The sequence below is a fragment of the Parus major genome, chromosome 5, assembly GCF_001522545.3.
Source record: "Parus major isolate Abel chromosome 5, Parus_major1.1, whole genome shotgun sequence".
Taxonomy (NCBI): domain Eukaryota; kingdom Metazoa; phylum Chordata; class Aves; order Passeriformes; family Paridae; genus Parus; species Parus major.
Window position 1 is genome coordinate 7005234 of NC_031774.1, and position 17112 is coordinate 7022345.

General features: G+C 58.3%; 5 protein-coding genes and 1 long non-coding RNA gene across 11 annotated transcripts in view; 1 reads left to right on the top strand and 5 right to left on the bottom strand.

Moving 5' to 3' along the window:
• Positions 1-1464, bottom strand: part of ZP1 (zona pellucida glycoprotein 1) — a 4505-nt gene extending 3041 nt beyond the window's left edge. The window contains exons 1-3 of one of the 2 annotated variants that reach the window (XM_019007076.2): positions 1122-1464; positions 809-930; positions 49-737 (exon numbers count right to left, since the gene is read on the bottom strand). In XM_019007076.2, the coding sequence (XP_018862621.1) occupies positions 49-737; positions 809-930; positions 1122-1281 (971 nt within the window). In that variant the 5' untranslated portion in view covers positions 1282-1464. Of the gene's footprint in view, positions 1-7; positions 738-808; positions 931-1121 lie in introns of both variants that reach the window. The other variant, XM_015631670.3, reaches the window with a different exon arrangement.
• Positions 1465-2336: 872 nt separating this feature from the next.
• LOC107206148 (acyl-coenzyme A amino acid N-acyltransferase 2-like) lies at positions 2337-5375 on the bottom strand. Of its 4 annotated transcripts, none has more exons than XM_015631674.1 (4): positions 5176-5375; positions 3949-4418; positions 3328-3530; positions 2337-2995 (listed from the first exon to the last, which is right to left on the bottom strand). In XM_015631674.1, the coding sequence occupies exons 1-4, from the start codon at positions 5367-5369 to the stop codon at positions 2408-2410; spliced, it is 1455 nt and encodes a 484-aa protein (XP_015487160.1). In that variant the 5' UTR covers positions 5370-5375; the 3' UTR covers positions 2337-2407. The 4 variants fall into 4 exon arrangements, with proteins under 4 accessions (XP_015487160.1, XP_015487161.1, XP_015487163.1 ...); XM_015631675.2 differs by lacking the exon at positions 5176-5375 and adding an exon at positions 4956-5169; XM_015631677.1 differs by lacking the exon at positions 5176-5375 and adding an exon at positions 4984-5066.
• Positions 5376-5835: 460 nt separating this feature from the next.
• CCDC86 (coiled-coil domain containing 86) lies at positions 5836-8052 on the bottom strand. The gene is made up of 4 exons (XM_015631680.1): positions 7685-8052; positions 7218-7347; positions 6812-6886; positions 5836-6235 (listed from the first exon to the last, which is right to left on the bottom strand). Exons 1-4 carry the CDS (start codon positions 8035-8037, stop codon positions 6116-6118), a joined length of 678 nt encoding a protein of 225 aa, XP_015487166.1. The 5' UTR covers positions 8038-8052; the 3' UTR covers positions 5836-6115.
• Positions 8053-8162: 110 nt separating this feature from the next.
• Positions 8163-10068, bottom strand: LOC107206152 (membrane-spanning 4-domains subfamily A member 15-like). Its single transcript, XM_015631681.3, has 6 exons — positions 9751-10068; positions 9431-9550; positions 9149-9205; positions 8653-8808; positions 8424-8543; positions 8163-8286 (listed from the first exon to the last, which is right to left on the bottom strand). The coding sequence occupies exons 1-6, from the start codon at positions 9913-9915 to the stop codon at positions 8278-8280; spliced, it is 627 nt and encodes a 208-aa protein (XP_015487167.1). The 5' UTR covers positions 9916-10068; the 3' UTR covers positions 8163-8277.
• Positions 10050-12209, top strand: LOC117244531. The gene is made up of 2 exons (XR_004497818.1): positions 10050-10259; positions 11960-12209. It is a non-coding gene; the product is annotated as an uncharacterized LOC117244531 (long non-coding RNA).
• Positions 12210-14747: 2538 nt separating this feature from the next.
• Positions 14748-17039, bottom strand: LOC107206150 (membrane-spanning 4-domains subfamily A member 12-like). 2 transcript variants are annotated; one of them, XM_015631679.3, is made up of 7 exons: positions 16863-17034; positions 16531-16650; positions 16117-16173; positions 15867-15998; positions 15415-15528; positions 15249-15332; positions 14748-14985 (listed from the first exon to the last, which is right to left on the bottom strand). In XM_015631679.3, the coding sequence occupies exons 1-7, from the start codon at positions 16950-16952 to the stop codon at positions 14965-14967; spliced, it is 618 nt and encodes a 205-aa protein (XP_015487165.1). In that variant the 5' UTR covers positions 16953-17034; the 3' UTR covers positions 14748-14964. The 2 variants fall into 2 exon arrangements, 1 of the variants encoding a protein (XP_015487165.1); XR_004498009.1 differs by having other exon boundaries at positions 14970-14985; positions 15415-15521; positions 16863-17039.
• Between the last annotated feature and the right edge of the window lie 73 nt (positions 17040-17112).

Here is a 17112-nt window from a genome sequence, read left to right on the forward strand (position 1 = left end):
CGAGTCCCTGGTTGGTTTTGACCCCCAGGATGGTTTTGGAATACAGACCCTGGGCGAGTCCCTGGTTGGTTTTGACCCCCAGGATGGTTGTGGAATACAGACCCTGGACGAGTCCCTGGTTGGTTTTGACCCCCAGGATGGTTTTGGGATACAGACCCTGGGCGAGTCCCTGGTTGGTTTTGACCCCCAGGATATACCATCCCAGGCTGGTTTTGGGATACAAAGCTGGGACGCAGGTGCCCTGGCTGGCTCTGACTCCCAGGATGCACCACACTGGGATGGTTTTGGGATACAAGCACTGGGCGAAGAATCCCTGGCTGGCTTTGTCCCCCGGGCTGGGGGGGCTGCACTCCCGGGTGGATGGAGTTTCCCTGGATTTGGGTGACAGAATGAACCCCACCAGGCTGTGACAGAAGCCCCAAGTGAGCTGGATTGGAATGGTGCTGGATGCCAGGAAGCACTGAGCTGGGCGGGTACTGTCCCACGGTGTGAACCTGCTCCAAGCGATCTCGGGATGTGAGCTGGGATCCCGAAAGGGTAAGGGAGGACTCAGAGATCTGGTGCAGGCCAGTGTGGGAGATCGTAACTCTGCTGTCCTGGCCCTGCTCCCATTTTCCATCCGGGAGCATCTCAGAGTCACCTGGCTTGGGGCAGGTCATGTTGACCTCGTAGGAGGTGACTGGGATCCCGCTGGACAGCAGCTCCTCCAGCTGCACCCGGAGGACGTAGCGGTTTTCCTGCAGGGAGACACGAGGGACAGTCACCCCCATCCTGCTGGAGGGGGCCGTGGAGGGGACAGGAGCATCACCTTGAACAGGACGTGGCAGCCCTTGTAGCCGGAGGAGAAGATGACAGAACCGTCCTCCCTGGAATTCAGCCAGTGGAGGCAGATGGAGCAGTTGGCCACGTCAAAGCGGGAGCCAAACTCATCTGAGGGGACACCATGGACACAGGGAAGTGGCACATCCAGGTGCTTGGGAAGCTCCCAGGCATCAGCAACAGCTCACTCCAGCCATTGGGCTCATCCCATTGGGATACCACTACCAGGGAACACTCCAGGTTTGGGGAGAATCCCAGAGAAATCCAGCACCCCAAAGGGATCCAGGGAGTTCCCCACTCACCCAGAACCTTGAAGCGGACAGTGCGGCCATGGGGCGGGAAGACCAGGAGCTGCATTCCCAACTCTCCACAGTCGTGGCGGTACTGCAGGAGTGCCAGGGTGGCTCTGGGCCACGGGAACAGGAGGAAGAGGAGCAGGAGGAAGTAGCAGCTCCGTCCCATGGTAGTAACACAGACAGAGCACAGGGCTCTGCAGCGTGGATTTATATCCAGATGGCTGGCATGCGGGGGGGGATCAGGATCAGCTGATCCCGTGGGATGAGCTCTGCCCAGGGCTCCTCGCTCCTTTGCCACCAGTGACCTCAGTGCCCCAGCCCTGTGGTCACCTCCTGTGGCTGTGTCACGGTGACCAGGGACAAACCAAGCTTATCCCACACTTGGAGACTGTCCCAGTGAACAGGGAACTGGTGCCGGGCGGGATGCCCAGCTGGATCAAGTTATGCAGGGGGAAAGGAGAAGAAAGGTGTGTGCCCACTTCCCCAGAGCTGCTGGGGACAGCAGTGACATCTGGACACACCACTCCTGGAATAGCCATGGGACCAGGGGGCACGGTGGCACGGCCCCAGCAGTGTCTGAGGGACTGGGAATCGGCCAGTTACCCTGAATCCCTGCCGGCAGTGCCACAGGGAATCCAAAGTCCTCCATGTGCATTCCCTCTGCCTCCCTTTCCCCAGGCTTCCCTTCTGGGATTTATCTTCACTGCAGGTTAAACCTCATCACCCCTCGCCACCCTGCCTGGAGTGCCGGTCACAGCCACTCCCTGTCCCATGCCCTGGGCGTGGGAATGGGGTCATGCCAGTTCCCAGGAGCACAGGGATGCCAGTGGGAGGACGTGAGGAGCTGGGGGCTGGATGTGATTCCCTCAAACCTCCTCGGGAAGTGAGGGCAGCTGCAGAGAGAGCAGTATGTCCAGAGGCCCAGCTGAGCTGATACATGGCCAATATATGTTCTATACGTGCCCCATACGTGTCCTATGTATGTTTTGTGTATGTTCAATACATGCCTGAGCTGTCTGTCCTGTGTCCTATATATGTTCCATATGTATCCAATATATATCCTATATATATGTCCAATATATATCCGATATATACCCAATATATATATCCCACATGTCCAGTATATATTCTATATCTGATGTATCTCCCAATATATATCTGATGTATCTCCTACATCTGTGTCCAGTCTTTTTCCCACACACCATCCCCCAGGAGCACAGGCAGGAGCCACCAGTGACACTTTATTCCCCGCAGTGACAATCCCAGTGACCCCAACCCCTTTTCCTCACCCCTCACAGCTTTGTGGTGGCAACCGACCCCAGATGGAGCTCCAAGAATTGCAGGATCTCCTGCCAGGAATGTTGCTGGGCCCGGGCATGGGGCTGGGGCTCTCCTCCCCATGCCACCGGCCTGGGAGTACCACGGATGCTGGAGTTGCTGCACAGCGGGGATCCGGGGGGCTCAATCAGGTGCCCGGCCCCAGGATAGGACAGGATCCGGCCGCTCTCCGGCGGCATCCGCGCCAGGGCCAGCTCAGCAAAGAGCTTGCTGTTGAAGCTCCGGTCGGCCTCTCCCACCACAAACAGCACCTTTCCCCGGATCTTCTCCACCGGGATGGCCGAGGCGTGGTAGGCGGGATCCCGGGGGTCAGCGAAGATGGCCGAGTTGTCTATGGCTCCCACCTCGGTGAACAGGAGGCGCTCGGTGTAGTAGGGAATGGCAGGGATGCGGAGCTCCTTATAGACCAGCGGGTTTCCGTAAAGGAAGGTCGTACCGTTGATCCACACCGTGGCCACCACCTGTGGCAGGAAGGTGGCCATGGCCAAGGCCACCTCCGCACCTTTGGAGACACCCACCACGCCCAGGCCGGGGCCTCGGACCTGAAGCAAGAGGAAATGGAGCCAGCTGGGATAATACACAGGGATAACAGAGTTACTGGGACATCCCTGGGTGCCAGGACAAGGATGTCCTCATGGGATATCCCCAGTTGCCAAGACATCCCACTCACTGTGATATCCTCAGTACCTGGGACTTTCCTGGTGCTGGGCACAACCCTGGGACGTTACCCCAGGCCACCTGGATGTCCTGCTCACCAGGATGAGGATGTCCCCAGGACAATCCCAGGCCACCTGGATGTCCGGCTCACCAGGGTGTCCCCAATCCCCAGCACATCCTGGCTCACAGGTGCCTTCCTTCACGCTCCGGGATTCACCTTGGGATGCTGGAGGAGCAGCTCTGCCGCTTCCTCAAAATATTCCAGGTCCAGCTGGGCCAGGACTCGGGGCAGGTCATCGTAGGCAAAGAAGGCGAGGGCCAGCACAGCAAAGCCCTGGCTGGCCAGGAGCCCTGCCCGGAACTCGATCAGCCCCCCTGCACCCCCAAACATGTCGATGACCCCAGGGAAGGGGCCCGGACCTGTGGGAAGACAGGAAGAATGTCAGGGATAGGGAGCCACCTGTGCTGTCCTGTATCCCAGGGGCACAAGGTCCAGTATCCATGGGGTCCTGAGGCTGGGTATCCCAAGACCCTGAGATTTGGTATCTCAAGGATCCCAAGGCTGGGCTTCCAGAGACCCTAGCTTTGGGAATCCCAGGACTCCCAAGGTTTGTTATCCCAGGGGTCCCAGGACTGGACAAAAACCCAGGAATTCTGTGGTTTAGCATCCCAGGAGTCCCAGTGTTGTTTCCCAGGGGTCCCGATGCTTGACATCCCAGGATCCCAAGGTACAGTATCCCAAGGGAATACTATCTGGGTATCCCAGGGCTCCCAGGAACGAGCATCCTGCAAGCCCCAAGGTTTGATATCCCGGAATTCCCTGCTCCCCAGTGCTCACCAGGAGGCAGGAATAGGGCACCACGGACCCTTCCCTCACGGATGGGCACCCGCTGCACTCCGGGGCCCACGTACCACCGCTCGGCCTCGCAGCATCCCAGCGGCTGCTCCCGGGGATCCGTGTCCAAGCAGAGCCCATCCAACACTTCCAGCCGGACGCGGAAGGGGCTGCCGGCCACATCCCGCTTGACCAGCCGTCGGAAAAGGGTGTCGGGCTGCAGGAACCAGAAGAGCCCCATGGGCCAGACCCCAGAGTAGCTGCCTCCCAGGGCGGCATGGAGCCCGGGATCCACCTCTCCCGCTCCGTCAGCGCGGAAAAAGGCACGGGATTGGAAGCGCTCGCCCTGCTCGTCCTTCAGCCATGCCCGGAGGGTGACAAGTTGGGATGGGGACAGTCCCCGCACCCGGATCTGCACCGGCCGGTCGGCCAGCGAGGACTGCGGTGTCACTGTCACCTCCACCATGGCGCACCTGGGAATGGGAATTACCGAGTGTCCCACAGGGATTACCACGCCCAGGAGGGGGCTGGCGGCAGGGGCCACTCCCCAGGGATCCTCACGGGAGACCCCCAAGATAGGGTTTGTGGTCCAGATAGTTCTTCTGGCATCCCTTCTTCCCTGTCCCTATCCCTCCTTCCCACGTTTCCATCCCCTCGTGGTCCCGGTCCCTTCTTTCCTGGTCCTTGTCCCCGCCTTCCCCGGTCCTTGTCCCCTCCTTCCCTCGTCCTTACTCACTCCCTTCCTGGTCCCCTCCGTTCCGTGATCCCTGTCCTCTGTTTCCCTGTTCCCATCTCCTCCTTTCCTCCTCACCTTTCCATCCATGTCCACCTGTCCATCTGGTCCCCTCCGTTCCGTGATCCCTGTCCTCTGTTTCCCTGTTCCCATCTCCTCCTTTCCTCCTTCCCTTTTTCCCCACCCTCTGACCCCAGATCCCCGCTCCAAAACTCACCCGGCAGCCGGGACACCCCTTTTCTACCTTTCTGCCAGCCCCGGCATTCCCAGCACCCACCGTCCCCTCTCCTCATCCTCCTCCCCACCCCGGAGCCGGAGCCGGGTGGGGATCCCGGGGCTCCGAGCCCCCAGTCCCGGGTGTCCCCCGCTCCCTCTCCGCGCAGCTCGGTAGGCCGGGAACAGGGATGCTGGCCCCGGTCCAGCCCTGGGAGGAGACACGCGGCTCTCCCACATCCGTCCCACCAGGAAATCGGCCTCCGAGCTTCTCCTTCTCTTACCCAGCCGGGTAAAGCCTGGGCCGTGGGCTCTGCAGAGGGAGGGAGAGGCTCGAGGATTCCTTGGAAATCATTAACCCGGGAATGGCGAGGGCAGAGCCCTCCTGCCCCATGACCCCGTGCCCGGCTGGCACCGGCTGCACCCGGAATTCCTGCCAGTCCCCACTTTCCCTGTGGCACGCCCCCATTCTGGACATGGATGGGACACCCCATCCCAATTCTGAGGGGCCCTCCCAAATTGTCACCCCAGGATGAAGCTCCAGGGCTCCACATTCCCATCCCAGGGCTTCACACCGATTCCTGCAGTGGCATTTTACACCCAGTGCACCCCTCTGTCACCCCCATCACAGCTCACAGCCACATCCTTCCCCAGGAATGCAGAAAGGGGTGTTCACGCACCAAGAAAAACCAGAAACATTAAGAAATCCGCATGGATTTCCCACTTCCAGCCCCCACCAACTTCCCGGTGTTGCGCCCCACAGGAGGGTGTGTGACACCGTGTCCCCTTCCTTGCTGACAACTTCCAGGACTCATTCCCAACAGGAATTCCCTCTTTGGAGAAAGGGGAACTGCCAGGAAAGAGGGGCCATGGTACACTCCAATTCTAGGAATGCCTTAGGGAAGGCCCCAGCTGGAGCCACCAGTCCCCAGAGCCACCAGAGGTGAATCTCATTCATTTTTATAAAGAAAAGGTAAATTTGGGAGAGCAAAGTTCTGTTCCAGCCTCTGGCACCGGCCACGTCCTGATTCCACAGGGATTGAGGGATCCATCAGCTGGTTCCTGTGGAACCACCCCCTCAGCTCTGTCCTGTTGTTTGTCCAACACTGAGGGTCCTGGCAGCGATTCCTGCCTGGCAAGCTGAGGAAAAACCCCTGGAAAGGAGCAGGATCCATAGGAATCCCGGCTGCACGGCCAGGGTGCGGCAGTATCCCGATTCCCGCCTCATTCTGTGGCCGTGCTGCGCCTCACGGGCGTCTTCTGGAGCAGGGCCAGCGTATCCCGCTTTTCCACCCGCCTCAGCTGCTTCTTCTTGGCCCTCTTGAGCTTCAGGGGGTTCCGGATCTGGGAAATGGGAAAAGAGAGGGGATTTCATGGAATCATAGGATCCTGGAATGGTTTGGGTTGGAAGCGACCTTAAGGACGATCCAGTTCCACCCCTGGCCATGGCCAGGGACAACTTTCACTAGTGCAGGAAGCTGCAAGAGCAATTCCTGGAGCATTTCCAGGAATGGAACAGAGTTTCAGAATGAGGCAGGATGGGCATGGGGGGCTCCCAGCCTCTCAACACCAAGGATTCAGGATCTAGGCAGGGATTTATCCCAAAACTAACCCCATCCTCACCCACCCTGAGCTCCCAGGTCTCTTCCCAATAGAAAAGCCATGATTTTCCCACATGGATCCCCATCAGGGCTGCATTCTCCTTGCTCTACCCACCCCATTATCCCTCAGTTCTGGGGTTCCCAAGCTTGGAACACACTTCCAGCGTGCCTGGCTTTGCTGGGAATCTCCCAGTCCTCCCAGTATCCTCCAAGGATGGAGACAGGGAGAGGAACTGGAGCAAATCAGCAGCTGATCCATGGGGGGATGGAGGCTGTGGGGTGTTCCCAGTGCTGTTCCCAGCCAGCAGAGGAGACTCACCACTTGGACAATCTCGGCTTTCCGCTCGTTTTCCAGGCGCCGCTTCAGGTTTTCCTCCCGCCGCCGCTTCTTTTCCTGTGGGAGCAGCACCAGAACATTCCCTGCAGATCCCTTCCTCCTGGATTAAACCCAGACCAGTGCCAATGCCCACCCAAGTGTGAAATCTGTCATTCCAGCAGCTTTTCCACCCCGGGTGAGGCTGGAATTGACCCAGGGAATTTATTCCAAGTCAGTGACTTGGAGCATGTGACCACCAGTGACTGGATTTGGCACCAGGACAGGGAATTCTCCATCCCAGCTGCCCTTTTCCTGGGCTCTGCCACAGCTCTGATGCCCGGGAAGAGCACAGAGACATGGGATAGCACTTGGGAAAGACTGGAATTCTCCAGCTCCCAAATCCCATTACCTCTTTCTCCCTCTGCTTTGCTTCCTCCAGCTGCCGTGCCAGATCCCGGACCAGCTTCCTCTCCTGCCTCTCCTTCATTTTCCGCGCCCAGGATGTGCGGAGCGCCTTGTCTTGGATCATGTGGGAGAACCTGGGTGGGCACACGGGAGCTGCTGGCTCCTCAAAAATCCCGGGATGCAGCCAGGGCCACTCCAGCTCCTTTCCAGAATTCCATGAGACTCCTCGGAGCATCCCACGGCATCCTCAGCTCCTCGGCATCCCCTCCAAGTCATCCCTGTCACGTCTGAATCCTTCCTAAAGCCTATGGATACCCCCGGAATCCCCGCACAAGCCCCCCCAGAGACCCCCAAACAATCCCGTCACCCTCAAAATTCCCCCACACCTCATGACCCCTCGAACAGCCCTTCTGGAGCCCAGGGTTCCCCCAAGAACTGCCCCCCCCACCCCAATCACCCCTCCCTTCCCACCTCTTCTTCCCGGGATCCTTCCACACCCGTCCCGACTTGGGCTTGCCCCGTGGGATGGCTACCACCGCCTCCTGCCGCTTCTTGCCGCCTTTCCGCCGCCGCCGAGCCGCGGCCGGAGCCGAGGCGGCCCCGCTGGGCCTCTCGGGGGTCGCTCCCGGTCCCGATCCCGGGGTCCCCCCGTTCTCCCCCTCCATGATCCACGCGGCCCCGCGGCGTCGCACAGAGATGACGTCAGAGTCACGCTCCCCTGGAAGCGTGAAGCCAGAGAACTTCCCTGGCCGCCATTTTTGTATTGGGCAACATCCTCTGCGCACGGCTGTGGCCGCCATCTTTGTGTCGGGTACGGCCGCCATTTTTGTGCCGGGCAGCACCGCCCACCACCGTGGCCGCCGGTACCGGGACCCCCGAACTCCTCCAAACACACCCGGGCCGAGGGCCCCCCCCGCACCCCGAGTAACCCTCAGAGACACGCGCGGGCTGGGCTGGGGGAGAGGCCTTTATTGGGGGCCGAACACGCTGAGGGCATCCCAGGGGAATCCGGTACCGGGGACCCCCCTCCGGGATGCGGCACCACGTGCGGGGCTCGGCCGTGTCTACAGCGCCTGGGAAAGGAGAAACAGGGAAATCCAGGGAAATCTCTGGGAGGCACACAGGAACGCCCGTACTGGGGCGGCCCTTCGGAGGAGGGAAGGAGTGGATCAGCATTCCAGGGATTCCCAGGGATTCCCGCCTCCCTCACCAGCTGGCTGTATGTGTGCTGCCGGACTGTGTCGTATCCAAACGCCAGGACCGCCACGGCCACACAGAATTCCAGGAGGCCGAGGAGCACCATGGTGCAATCCAGCCCGTTGCTCAGGACCTGCAAGGAGGAGGAGAACGGGGATATCCCGGGATTCACCACCCGAACAGGACCTGGATCCTTGTGCACCCCACTCCGGATTCCCCGGCACAATCCCGGGTGTCCGTACCTTGCCATTCATGTTGAGGCACCATTCCGGGCGGATCTGGAAGGGCCCGGGTTTCCCGCAGCCGGGCATGTTCTGAATGATGGCCGTGCCATGGATCCCGGTGGCCACCAGCGTGCCCAGGACAACGCCCATATTGACCACACAGCAGGTCTTGACCTGCGGGAAGCACCCGGTGACATGGACCCCAGGAAGGGCTGCTTCCCACATGGATTGTTCAACTGGGATCAAAGACCTCCTGGAGAAGCTGCCCGGTTTTGTCCCACTCATCCCACAGTGATTCCAAAGGCCGTGAGGGTCTCCTGGAGCTTTTGTCCCCCTTATCCCACAGTGACCCCAACCCCCATCCTGTGCTCCATGTGGGAGAGCTCGGCACTTCCCGAGGGGGAGACTGGCCTGTGAATCCCGTGGGATGAATCCGGGCTGTGGAGCGGTGGCAGCTGCTGGAAGGGACGTAAGGAATGGGACGACACGTTGTCCCTCCCAGCCTGGATCTTACCAGCACAGGGCTGTCTCTCCTTTCACTTTCCACCAGCAGCGAGCCCGAGACCAGGAGCTACTTGGAACGGGAATTGATGTCAGCAGGAAGGCACCCCTCCTCCCTGCCACCCCATCCTGGTGTCCCTCCAGCTGGGAATTACGGTTCAGGGATACACAAACACCCCAGAATGTGCGTGTGCATGTGGGGGCGTGGGGTGTCAGTGGAGACCTGGTGACCCTGGGATATTGTCCCCAGTCCCCCAGGATTCCCTGAGATTCCCATGTCCTCATCCCAGCTTACCAGGATCCCCAGCCAGAAGAGGATCCCGCTGACCACAGGGAGGGAAGGGTTCTTGTGCTCCGACATTGTCAGGATGACCCCGAAGCAGATGTGGACAATTCCGCTGAAGATGTGGATGGTCTAGGGAGGGATGAGGGAGAGGAATCCCGATCCCATTGCTGTGAGACACATCCCACCCCAATCCCACATCCCAGTCCCAGGAAGGGTCTGGCAGAGGCACTTGTCCCAGTGTCCCCGCCAACCAGACAGGGAGAAGCTCCAGCAGGACAATTCCGGCAGATCCCCAATCCCTGCTGGGCCCCTGGAAGGCCATGTCTCACCCCCAACACCTTGGGATGAGCCTTCCGGAAGCCTTGCGTTTGGAATGACGTCTGTGCAGGTGCCTGGGAGCCTGAGGCCAGCTGGGCCGCCCGCGGGTCCGTGGCTGGGATCACCTCCGTGATGATCCTCACGCTGCCAGCATCGGTCACTGTGGTGGCCGCCATGGCCTGGGAACAAGCCTGGGAAGATGAAGGAATTCCCAGGTGCCTTCCTCCTCCTCCTCCTCTTCCTCCTCGCCGTGGTCCCTTTGCTGTCCGAAATCCCTGGGAGGTGCCAGCTAGGCAGGGACACGCTCCCGCTGCCCTTTGCTCCCTGCAGGAAGCTCGCTCATGGAATTCTCGTCAGGCCCCTCTTGCTCAACGAGGCAGCTTGGCCAATGGAGGCTCCCAAAATCCTGCATGGGAAGAGGGAGGGAGCGACAGGGAGCCCTTCCCCGGGCTCTGCAGCCTTGGGAAGGGTTGGATACTTTTCCCTCAGGATGCTCCAAGACCCCCTTTACCAGCATCGAGTAAGTCCTTTCATCCCGAATTGTGGATGCTTTGCTTGGGAATCACTCCTGCAATTAGCTTGGTTCCTAATGAGGTGTTCATAACCTAACCCTGCCCATTTCCTAGGAAAAACTCGGATTGAAACAGGAAACTTTATAAACCCTGTTATAAAGGAAGCTCCTTCATTGCCATTTTTGGTAATTCTCCCTCCTCTATCCCAGTGGATTTGTCCCCAGTGAGGACACACAGGAGGGATTCTGGGTTCCCTGACAATCTCCACCAGGAGCCAGAGGGAAAGGAGATGCTGTTATTTGTGATGGGAAATGGGAGCTCAGGCTGGGAATGGAGGCACCACACATGGCAAGGGGATCCCGAGGGATTCGGAGGGCCCCTTCCTGTCTCCATCCCTCCCTCCTCCCAGAAAAACAGCCACGTCCTTTTCTCCAGGAGTATTGGGATACCCCAGGGCACCTGGAGGACGCCCTAGGTTTCCTGGATGTCTGATGTGTGCAGGGTAGGAATTTCTTGGCAGAACGGGAATTTTTAGGTCCAGGATTTGGGCATCGCCCCAACACCTCTGTCTCTGCCTGGGAAAGAACAGGACCCTCCAGCTGACGATTTCGGGAGCGGGTGGAGCAACTTTTGGAAGTTTTTTCCTTCCCTCTGGCTCTAGAGGGAGCTGAGAGGCCGCGTTTCGAAGCAGACGAAGCTTCTTCCAGAGCTCGGGAGAGGCTTCCAGCCCTGGAACCGGCTTGGAACAACCTGGGCTAGTGGGAGGTGTCCCTGCCCATGGCAGTGGGATGGAACTGGATGATCCTTAAGGTTCCTTCCACCCCAAACCATTCCAGGATTCCGCACCCTCTCAAAGCTCCCACACACCAGGGAATGGGACACTCCCTCCAAACCAGCCTAAAACGTATCCCAAAAAAAGAGCTGGAAGAACAGACCTGGAAAGCAAAGAGCAGCAACTCACGTCTCCATCCTGGCTCCAATGGCATTCCTCCATCCCACCCATGACCTTCCTCCATCCTGCATCCCTGATGGAAGCATACACTTGGCCTTGTAAAGGGCTGCATCTGGCAGCACAGCTTTCCAGGAAAAACATGGACATGGATGAGATTCAGCCTCTTCATCACATTCCTGATGCCTCAGAGCCTTTAATTCCTGCTGGTGCCTTATTCCTCTCAACACTCCAATCCTAACAATCCCAGGGATCTCGTTCCAGCCCCGGGAAGGAACACTTGAGCCCCCGTGGAAATTCTGGGATCCCCTCTTTAGCCTTTAGGCAGCCGGGGTATCCTCCACCATTATCCACGGCTCACATTCCCAGCCAAAACCACCCTACACGGTGGATTTCCTCCCAAATCCGCCCTTCCAGATTCCTACAGCATTCCTGAAGTTCCAGCCTTGCAGCCAGAAAGAGCCGTGACTGCCCTCAGCCCCCAAAACCCCGCTTTCTGAGTGAGTTACCCATGGAAAAAGCGCTTTCCCCCTTCCTAAATTAACCCAGGTCCAGCTGGGGATGGCAGGAGCCCAAGGTAGGATGTTGGGATTTGTTTTGGAAGCGGATTCCAGAGGAGGTGAAGCTTTGAAGCAGATGCAGGGAAGCAGCAAGGCCGGGCGGTGGAGCTTTCCAACCTTTTCTTTGCAGGAACTTTTGGCTTTGTAGATATATACAACACATTCCTTGGATTTTAATGTTCATTTTCCTATTTTCTAGGACAAGTTTTGGATGGGGAAAGCCTGGCTGGATGCTCTGGGGGGATCAGCAAGACCCTCCTACATTCCCTCCCACCAACACAGGACAAAATTTATGAGCCTGGTGGAACTGAAATTCTTTTTCCAACCCCAAAATCCATGAGGTTTTTTCCAAAGAAAATAGATTACAATGGAGAAAAGCTCTCCACAGAAACTTGCTGCTTCCTGGGACAAACTTTATATCCCCATAAAAATACCAAAAGTCAACATTTTGCTTTGCTTCCAGGTGTTTCTGCTTCCCACAGGGCTCTTTCCATACTGATTCCAGAAGGAAAGTCATGTTTTCTGGGAGAGGTTTCAGGTTTTTTTGCTTTAAACATCCCAGTGTCCATCCATGGATTAAGGAGTCTGGAGCTGGGAGCAGGCAGGAGGTTGAGGGGGCAGTGCTGCCTGCTGGAGTGATCCATACCTGGCATTTGGGACACGGTGACATTGCTCCCAAACCCTGTCCCAGATGTGTCCATCAACCCCTGCACGTGACATTCCAGCCTTTGATCTGCTCATTCCCAGGAAAACTGAGGCTGCAGATAAGTTCCAGTATTTCTCCAAGGCTTTACTGGCATTGACTTCCACTGGTAATCCTGGAATGGGACCTTAAACACTTCCAGGGATGGGGCAGCCACAGCTCCCCTGGGAAATCTACTCCAGAACCTCACCACCCTTACAGGGAAGAATTTCTTCCCAATATCCCGTCTAAACCCACCCCCTGGCAGGGGGAAGCCATTCCCCCTTGTCCTGGAACTCTAGGCTCTTTTCTAAAGTACCTCTCCAGCTCTCTTGGGGCACTTTCAGGTGCTGGAAGAGTCTCCAAGATCCATCTCTTCCCAAGGGGAAGAGCCATTGGGACACCCTAGTTGATTCCACAGTTTCCCCTTCCTGCTCCTCCTCCAAGGGTTTTGGTTTTCCTCAGGGATCATCACCAGCAGGGACACAAAACTCTGTGGTCCCTGTTACCTGCCATTCCCAATTCCTGGATGTCCCCACTCCCCCTCCCAGGGCTGCAAATTCCCAACTAAAAAAATATGTACTAAAACCCCCCACATTTCCATAGAGCCTTCAACACTTATTCCAGGATTTCCAGGGAAAGCCACCTCTAAACACTGGGATACTCTGGGAAAACAGACCCTGATGCTGGTGGAAGAGGAGGAAGCCTCCTTCCCAGGAAACCACCACACTGGGAAAACACTGAGCTTGGATGGAGGGTGGGATGGCTTTGTGGTGGTCCCCATGGAGCTGGGAGAGGCCGGGATGCTCCGGAGCCGCAGGTGAGGAGCTGGAGCCGTAATGGGTTGTGGCCACGGCATGAGCAGAGACAGCCTGTTCATCCTGCTCCCAAAATCCCTGGGGCTTTTCCTACTGATCAGGCTCATTATTTTTTCAGAGCCAGGAACAGAAATAACTGACAGGGAGTGAATAATCCATGAGGCTTTGGCTGAGCAGCCAAAGCATTGTCAGGGAGTGTAGAAAGGAGAAGGAAAACACTTAAGTCACCCCAAAACCTAAAGGAATGTTCAAGGTGGAGGTCACTGGTCCCACTCTGGCACTGGAGGGGAAATTCGGGATGGATACTGACCCCAGAAATCCTCCCACAGGGCACTGGGAGCTCACCAGGATGTTCCCACCCCCTGGAAAATCAGCACTGGGATCTCTTTCCTCACCTCCATCCCACCTTTCTATTTCCATAAGCTTGGGATGCTCCTTAAATAACTTGATGCCACTGGATGCTCATCACCCTCTCGTTAAATCCACCAGCATTCCCACAGATGCAGGATATTTAAGGGTGGTCCCATAAATGAGCTTGTCAGGAGCTGACAAACCTGGTCCTGTCCAAAATGGTCCCAGAGCCCTTTTGCTTCCCTGAAAATAATTTTTTTTAGGAATTGCTGCATGGATAAGGTTTGGGAGCACCCCTCAGCTCCATTCTCACCACCCAGGATTGTGGGAACAGGGAGCACATGGCACCGGTGTCCCCACGTCACCCCACGGAGCAGCTCCAGCCCCGGGGCGGCTTCTCCGGTGGCGGAAGAACCGGGATGTGCTGGCGTCACCAGCATCGCTGCCGGCTGCTCCAGCCGAGCTAAATATAGCGGAACCGTGCTGGAATGTGGGGGGTGGGGGGTTCGGGGAGCACAATTCCCTCAGAAGATCAGGTACCCTGGTTTAGAGAGTGGAATTCCAGCAGGAGAGGGCGGAATTCCCTCAGGTGAGCAGGTACTGAAGGGTTTATGGGGACAGAATTCCCTCATCAGAATCGGGTACTGGCGTTTAGGAGGATGGAATTCCCTCAGGAGAGAGGTTTAGAGGGGCAGAATTCCCTCGGGAGAGCAGGCACCAGGAGTTTAGAGGAGCAAAACTCCCTTGGGAGCAAGAGCCAGGGGTTTAGGGGAGCAGAATTCCCCTCAGGATAAGCAAGCAGTTTTCAGGAGTTCAGCGGGGGCAGAATTCCCTCAGGAGAAAGCAGGTATCTCTAAATCAGGCAGGATGAGCCTCTTTCCTGAGGGACAGCAGCTCTGTGAGGGGGAAGTGTAGCTCCCATGTTGAAAGTTCCCAAATTCAGGAGACACAAGCCCGGAGAGAGCATTTATTCCCAAGATAAAATGAAGCCAACAGGGGACGAGCCGAGGTAGATGCTCCGGTGACCCACCCGGCTCCTGGCACACATCAGGCTCACTCCAAACCACCAGACCACCAGGAATTCCTGAACCCCAACTTGAGTGAACCCCAGCATCCCCACCAGGAATTTACAGGCAGGAAGTGCCCAAGATTCCCCCCTGGAGAAGCCCCTTCCCACAGCAGCCAGCAAGTGGAGCCCCTCAGACCGGGCACAGGGGCAGGGAATTTGGGGGTGTCCCTGGCTTTTTTGGGGGGGACCAGCACATCCCAGCCGGCAGCACAGTGGGAGGAGGATGCCGTAGCCCTGGGATTTAGGAGCAATGGAGGCAGGATCCCATTCCAACATCCTCAGTGTCAGACTTCGGGAGCAGTCAGCTGCAAAGAGACCAGGAGGTGTTTTGGAAAGGGGGCAGGAATTGGGGGGACCCCCCCCCACCCCAGCACCCATGACCCACAGGGGTTTGGGATCTCCTCCCCATTCCCAGAGCAAAGGGATGGATGCTCCAGGATGCTCCCTGGGGATTGGGGTAGGATGTTTTCCCAGGGAGGGGACACAGATGGCAGCAGGATGGGGACTGTCATCCCAGGAGCCATCCCAATGCCGATGCTGCTCCTATCCAGGCTATTCCTTGGATCACCTCAGTGTAGCTGGGAGGCTGAGGCAGCTCCGCTGGTGGCACGGCCAGATCCACACGGGTGGCACTGGGGACAATCAGCATTGCCTGGGAAACACAGGGATTATGGGAGATACTGGGATCATGAGAGGCAATTTTTGGGTCCATCCCCACCACCCCCTCTTCCTACCTCGTTGGAGCTGAGGCGAGTGGCCCGGCACCAGAAATTGGCGGTGGCCACAGCGATGCAGAATTCCAGGATGGTGAAGATGAGCAGCACGATGGAAATCCCATTCCCTGCGAGCTCCAGGATGGGGAAAACCCTATCAGTACCCCCCCAGCAGCACCCAGGAGGACAAACCCCACACAGGGCAGCATTCTGTAGCTCCCCCTTCCTCTCCCTCTGCATCCCCAGCTCCAAGGTCTCGCTCCAAGCCCTCCATCCTGCCGTTTTTATGGCTCATGGATGCTTCCAGGGGGTGACTCATCTCCCGAGGTACCAGCCTAAAATAGGTCGTGCCGGCAGAGGAGAAACCGCCACCCCAACGCAGATTTGGGAAACGGCACAACACCCCTTGAGGGCTGGAGAAAATGCCCTGGGGCAGTTCCCAAAGGCCGGAATTCCACCATGGGGGATTTTACCAGGACGAGATAGCTGTAGTAGTTGAAGTTGGAGCGGTAGAGCCCGTTGAGGTTGAGGTCCACGATGAAGGCCACGATTCCCAGGAGTGCGAAGATGGCACTGATGACGTTCATGGTCTGGCTGCCCTTCACCTGCGGGCACCCAGGGGGCTTTGGGAGGGGGTGGCAGACCCCCCCTCCCTAAAAATCCCAGAGGGACACCCCACCCACCCCATGGCCTTACTCCCGGTGTGCTCCCAGGAAAACTCACCGCACATTCCGTGGGGCTCTTCTCGGCACCGATCGAGAGGCACCCAGAGATGATGAACTGCAGCAGGAAAGATGGGGCTTAGCTGGTACTGAGGGTACCCCAAGCACCCCAAACCTGCCAGAGGGGGCACTAACAGGGCACACGGGACATGGTGACCCCCCCACCCTTGTTTTCCAGCTGCCGAGGCCTTGGGAGCTGCAGGTGCATCATTCCCGGTGGGCATCCCTTCCAATGCGTGTCCCACCTGCTGGCATGCCCCCCAGCAGGATTCCCTTCCCTGTGAGCATTGTTCCCTGGTGAGATTCCCTTCCTGGTGGGCATCCCACCCCCCTAGCCACTCTCTCCTGGTGGGTATCCCTCCCTGGTGGGCATCTTTTCCCGGTGGGCATCCCTTCCCAGCCCCCTGGCACGCACCGACACGCCGCCCAGGAAGGGGATCTCTCCGATGACGAAGACGGAGGTGTAGACATTGGTGAGCGTGGTCAGGACGATCCCGAAGCCGATGTGCAGGAATCCCGTCATAATCTGGATGGTCTGGAAGAGTGGGATGGATGGGAATGGGGTCAACTCAACCCTCACCGCCCACAGAGCAACCCTGGGCATGGGGGATGCCTTAATCCCAGCGTCTCTCCAGAGCCACAGCATCCCCTGAGGGATCAGCAGGAATCCCCCGGGAATGAGCTGAGGGGAGATTTTCCAAGGGTTTCTCCTCCCGAACTCCCTCCGCCCGGCCCCCCTAAACTCACCCCCATGACGCGGTTCTTGCCCTTGGGGAGGGTCTCCGCCGTGTACATGACGGCGCGGCTGCCCAGCCGGAGGCTCCCCATGCCCTGCATGAGGAGAGCGGGGGGCACCGGGACCCCCCGGAGCAGCCCCGGTCCCCACCGGGGCCACCCCCGCCCCACCCCGCCACAGCCCGCGCCCATTGGCTGAGCGCCGTGACGTCAGCGGCTGCGGCATTCCCCCCCGGGGCACCGCCCAGCCCACGGGGGGACA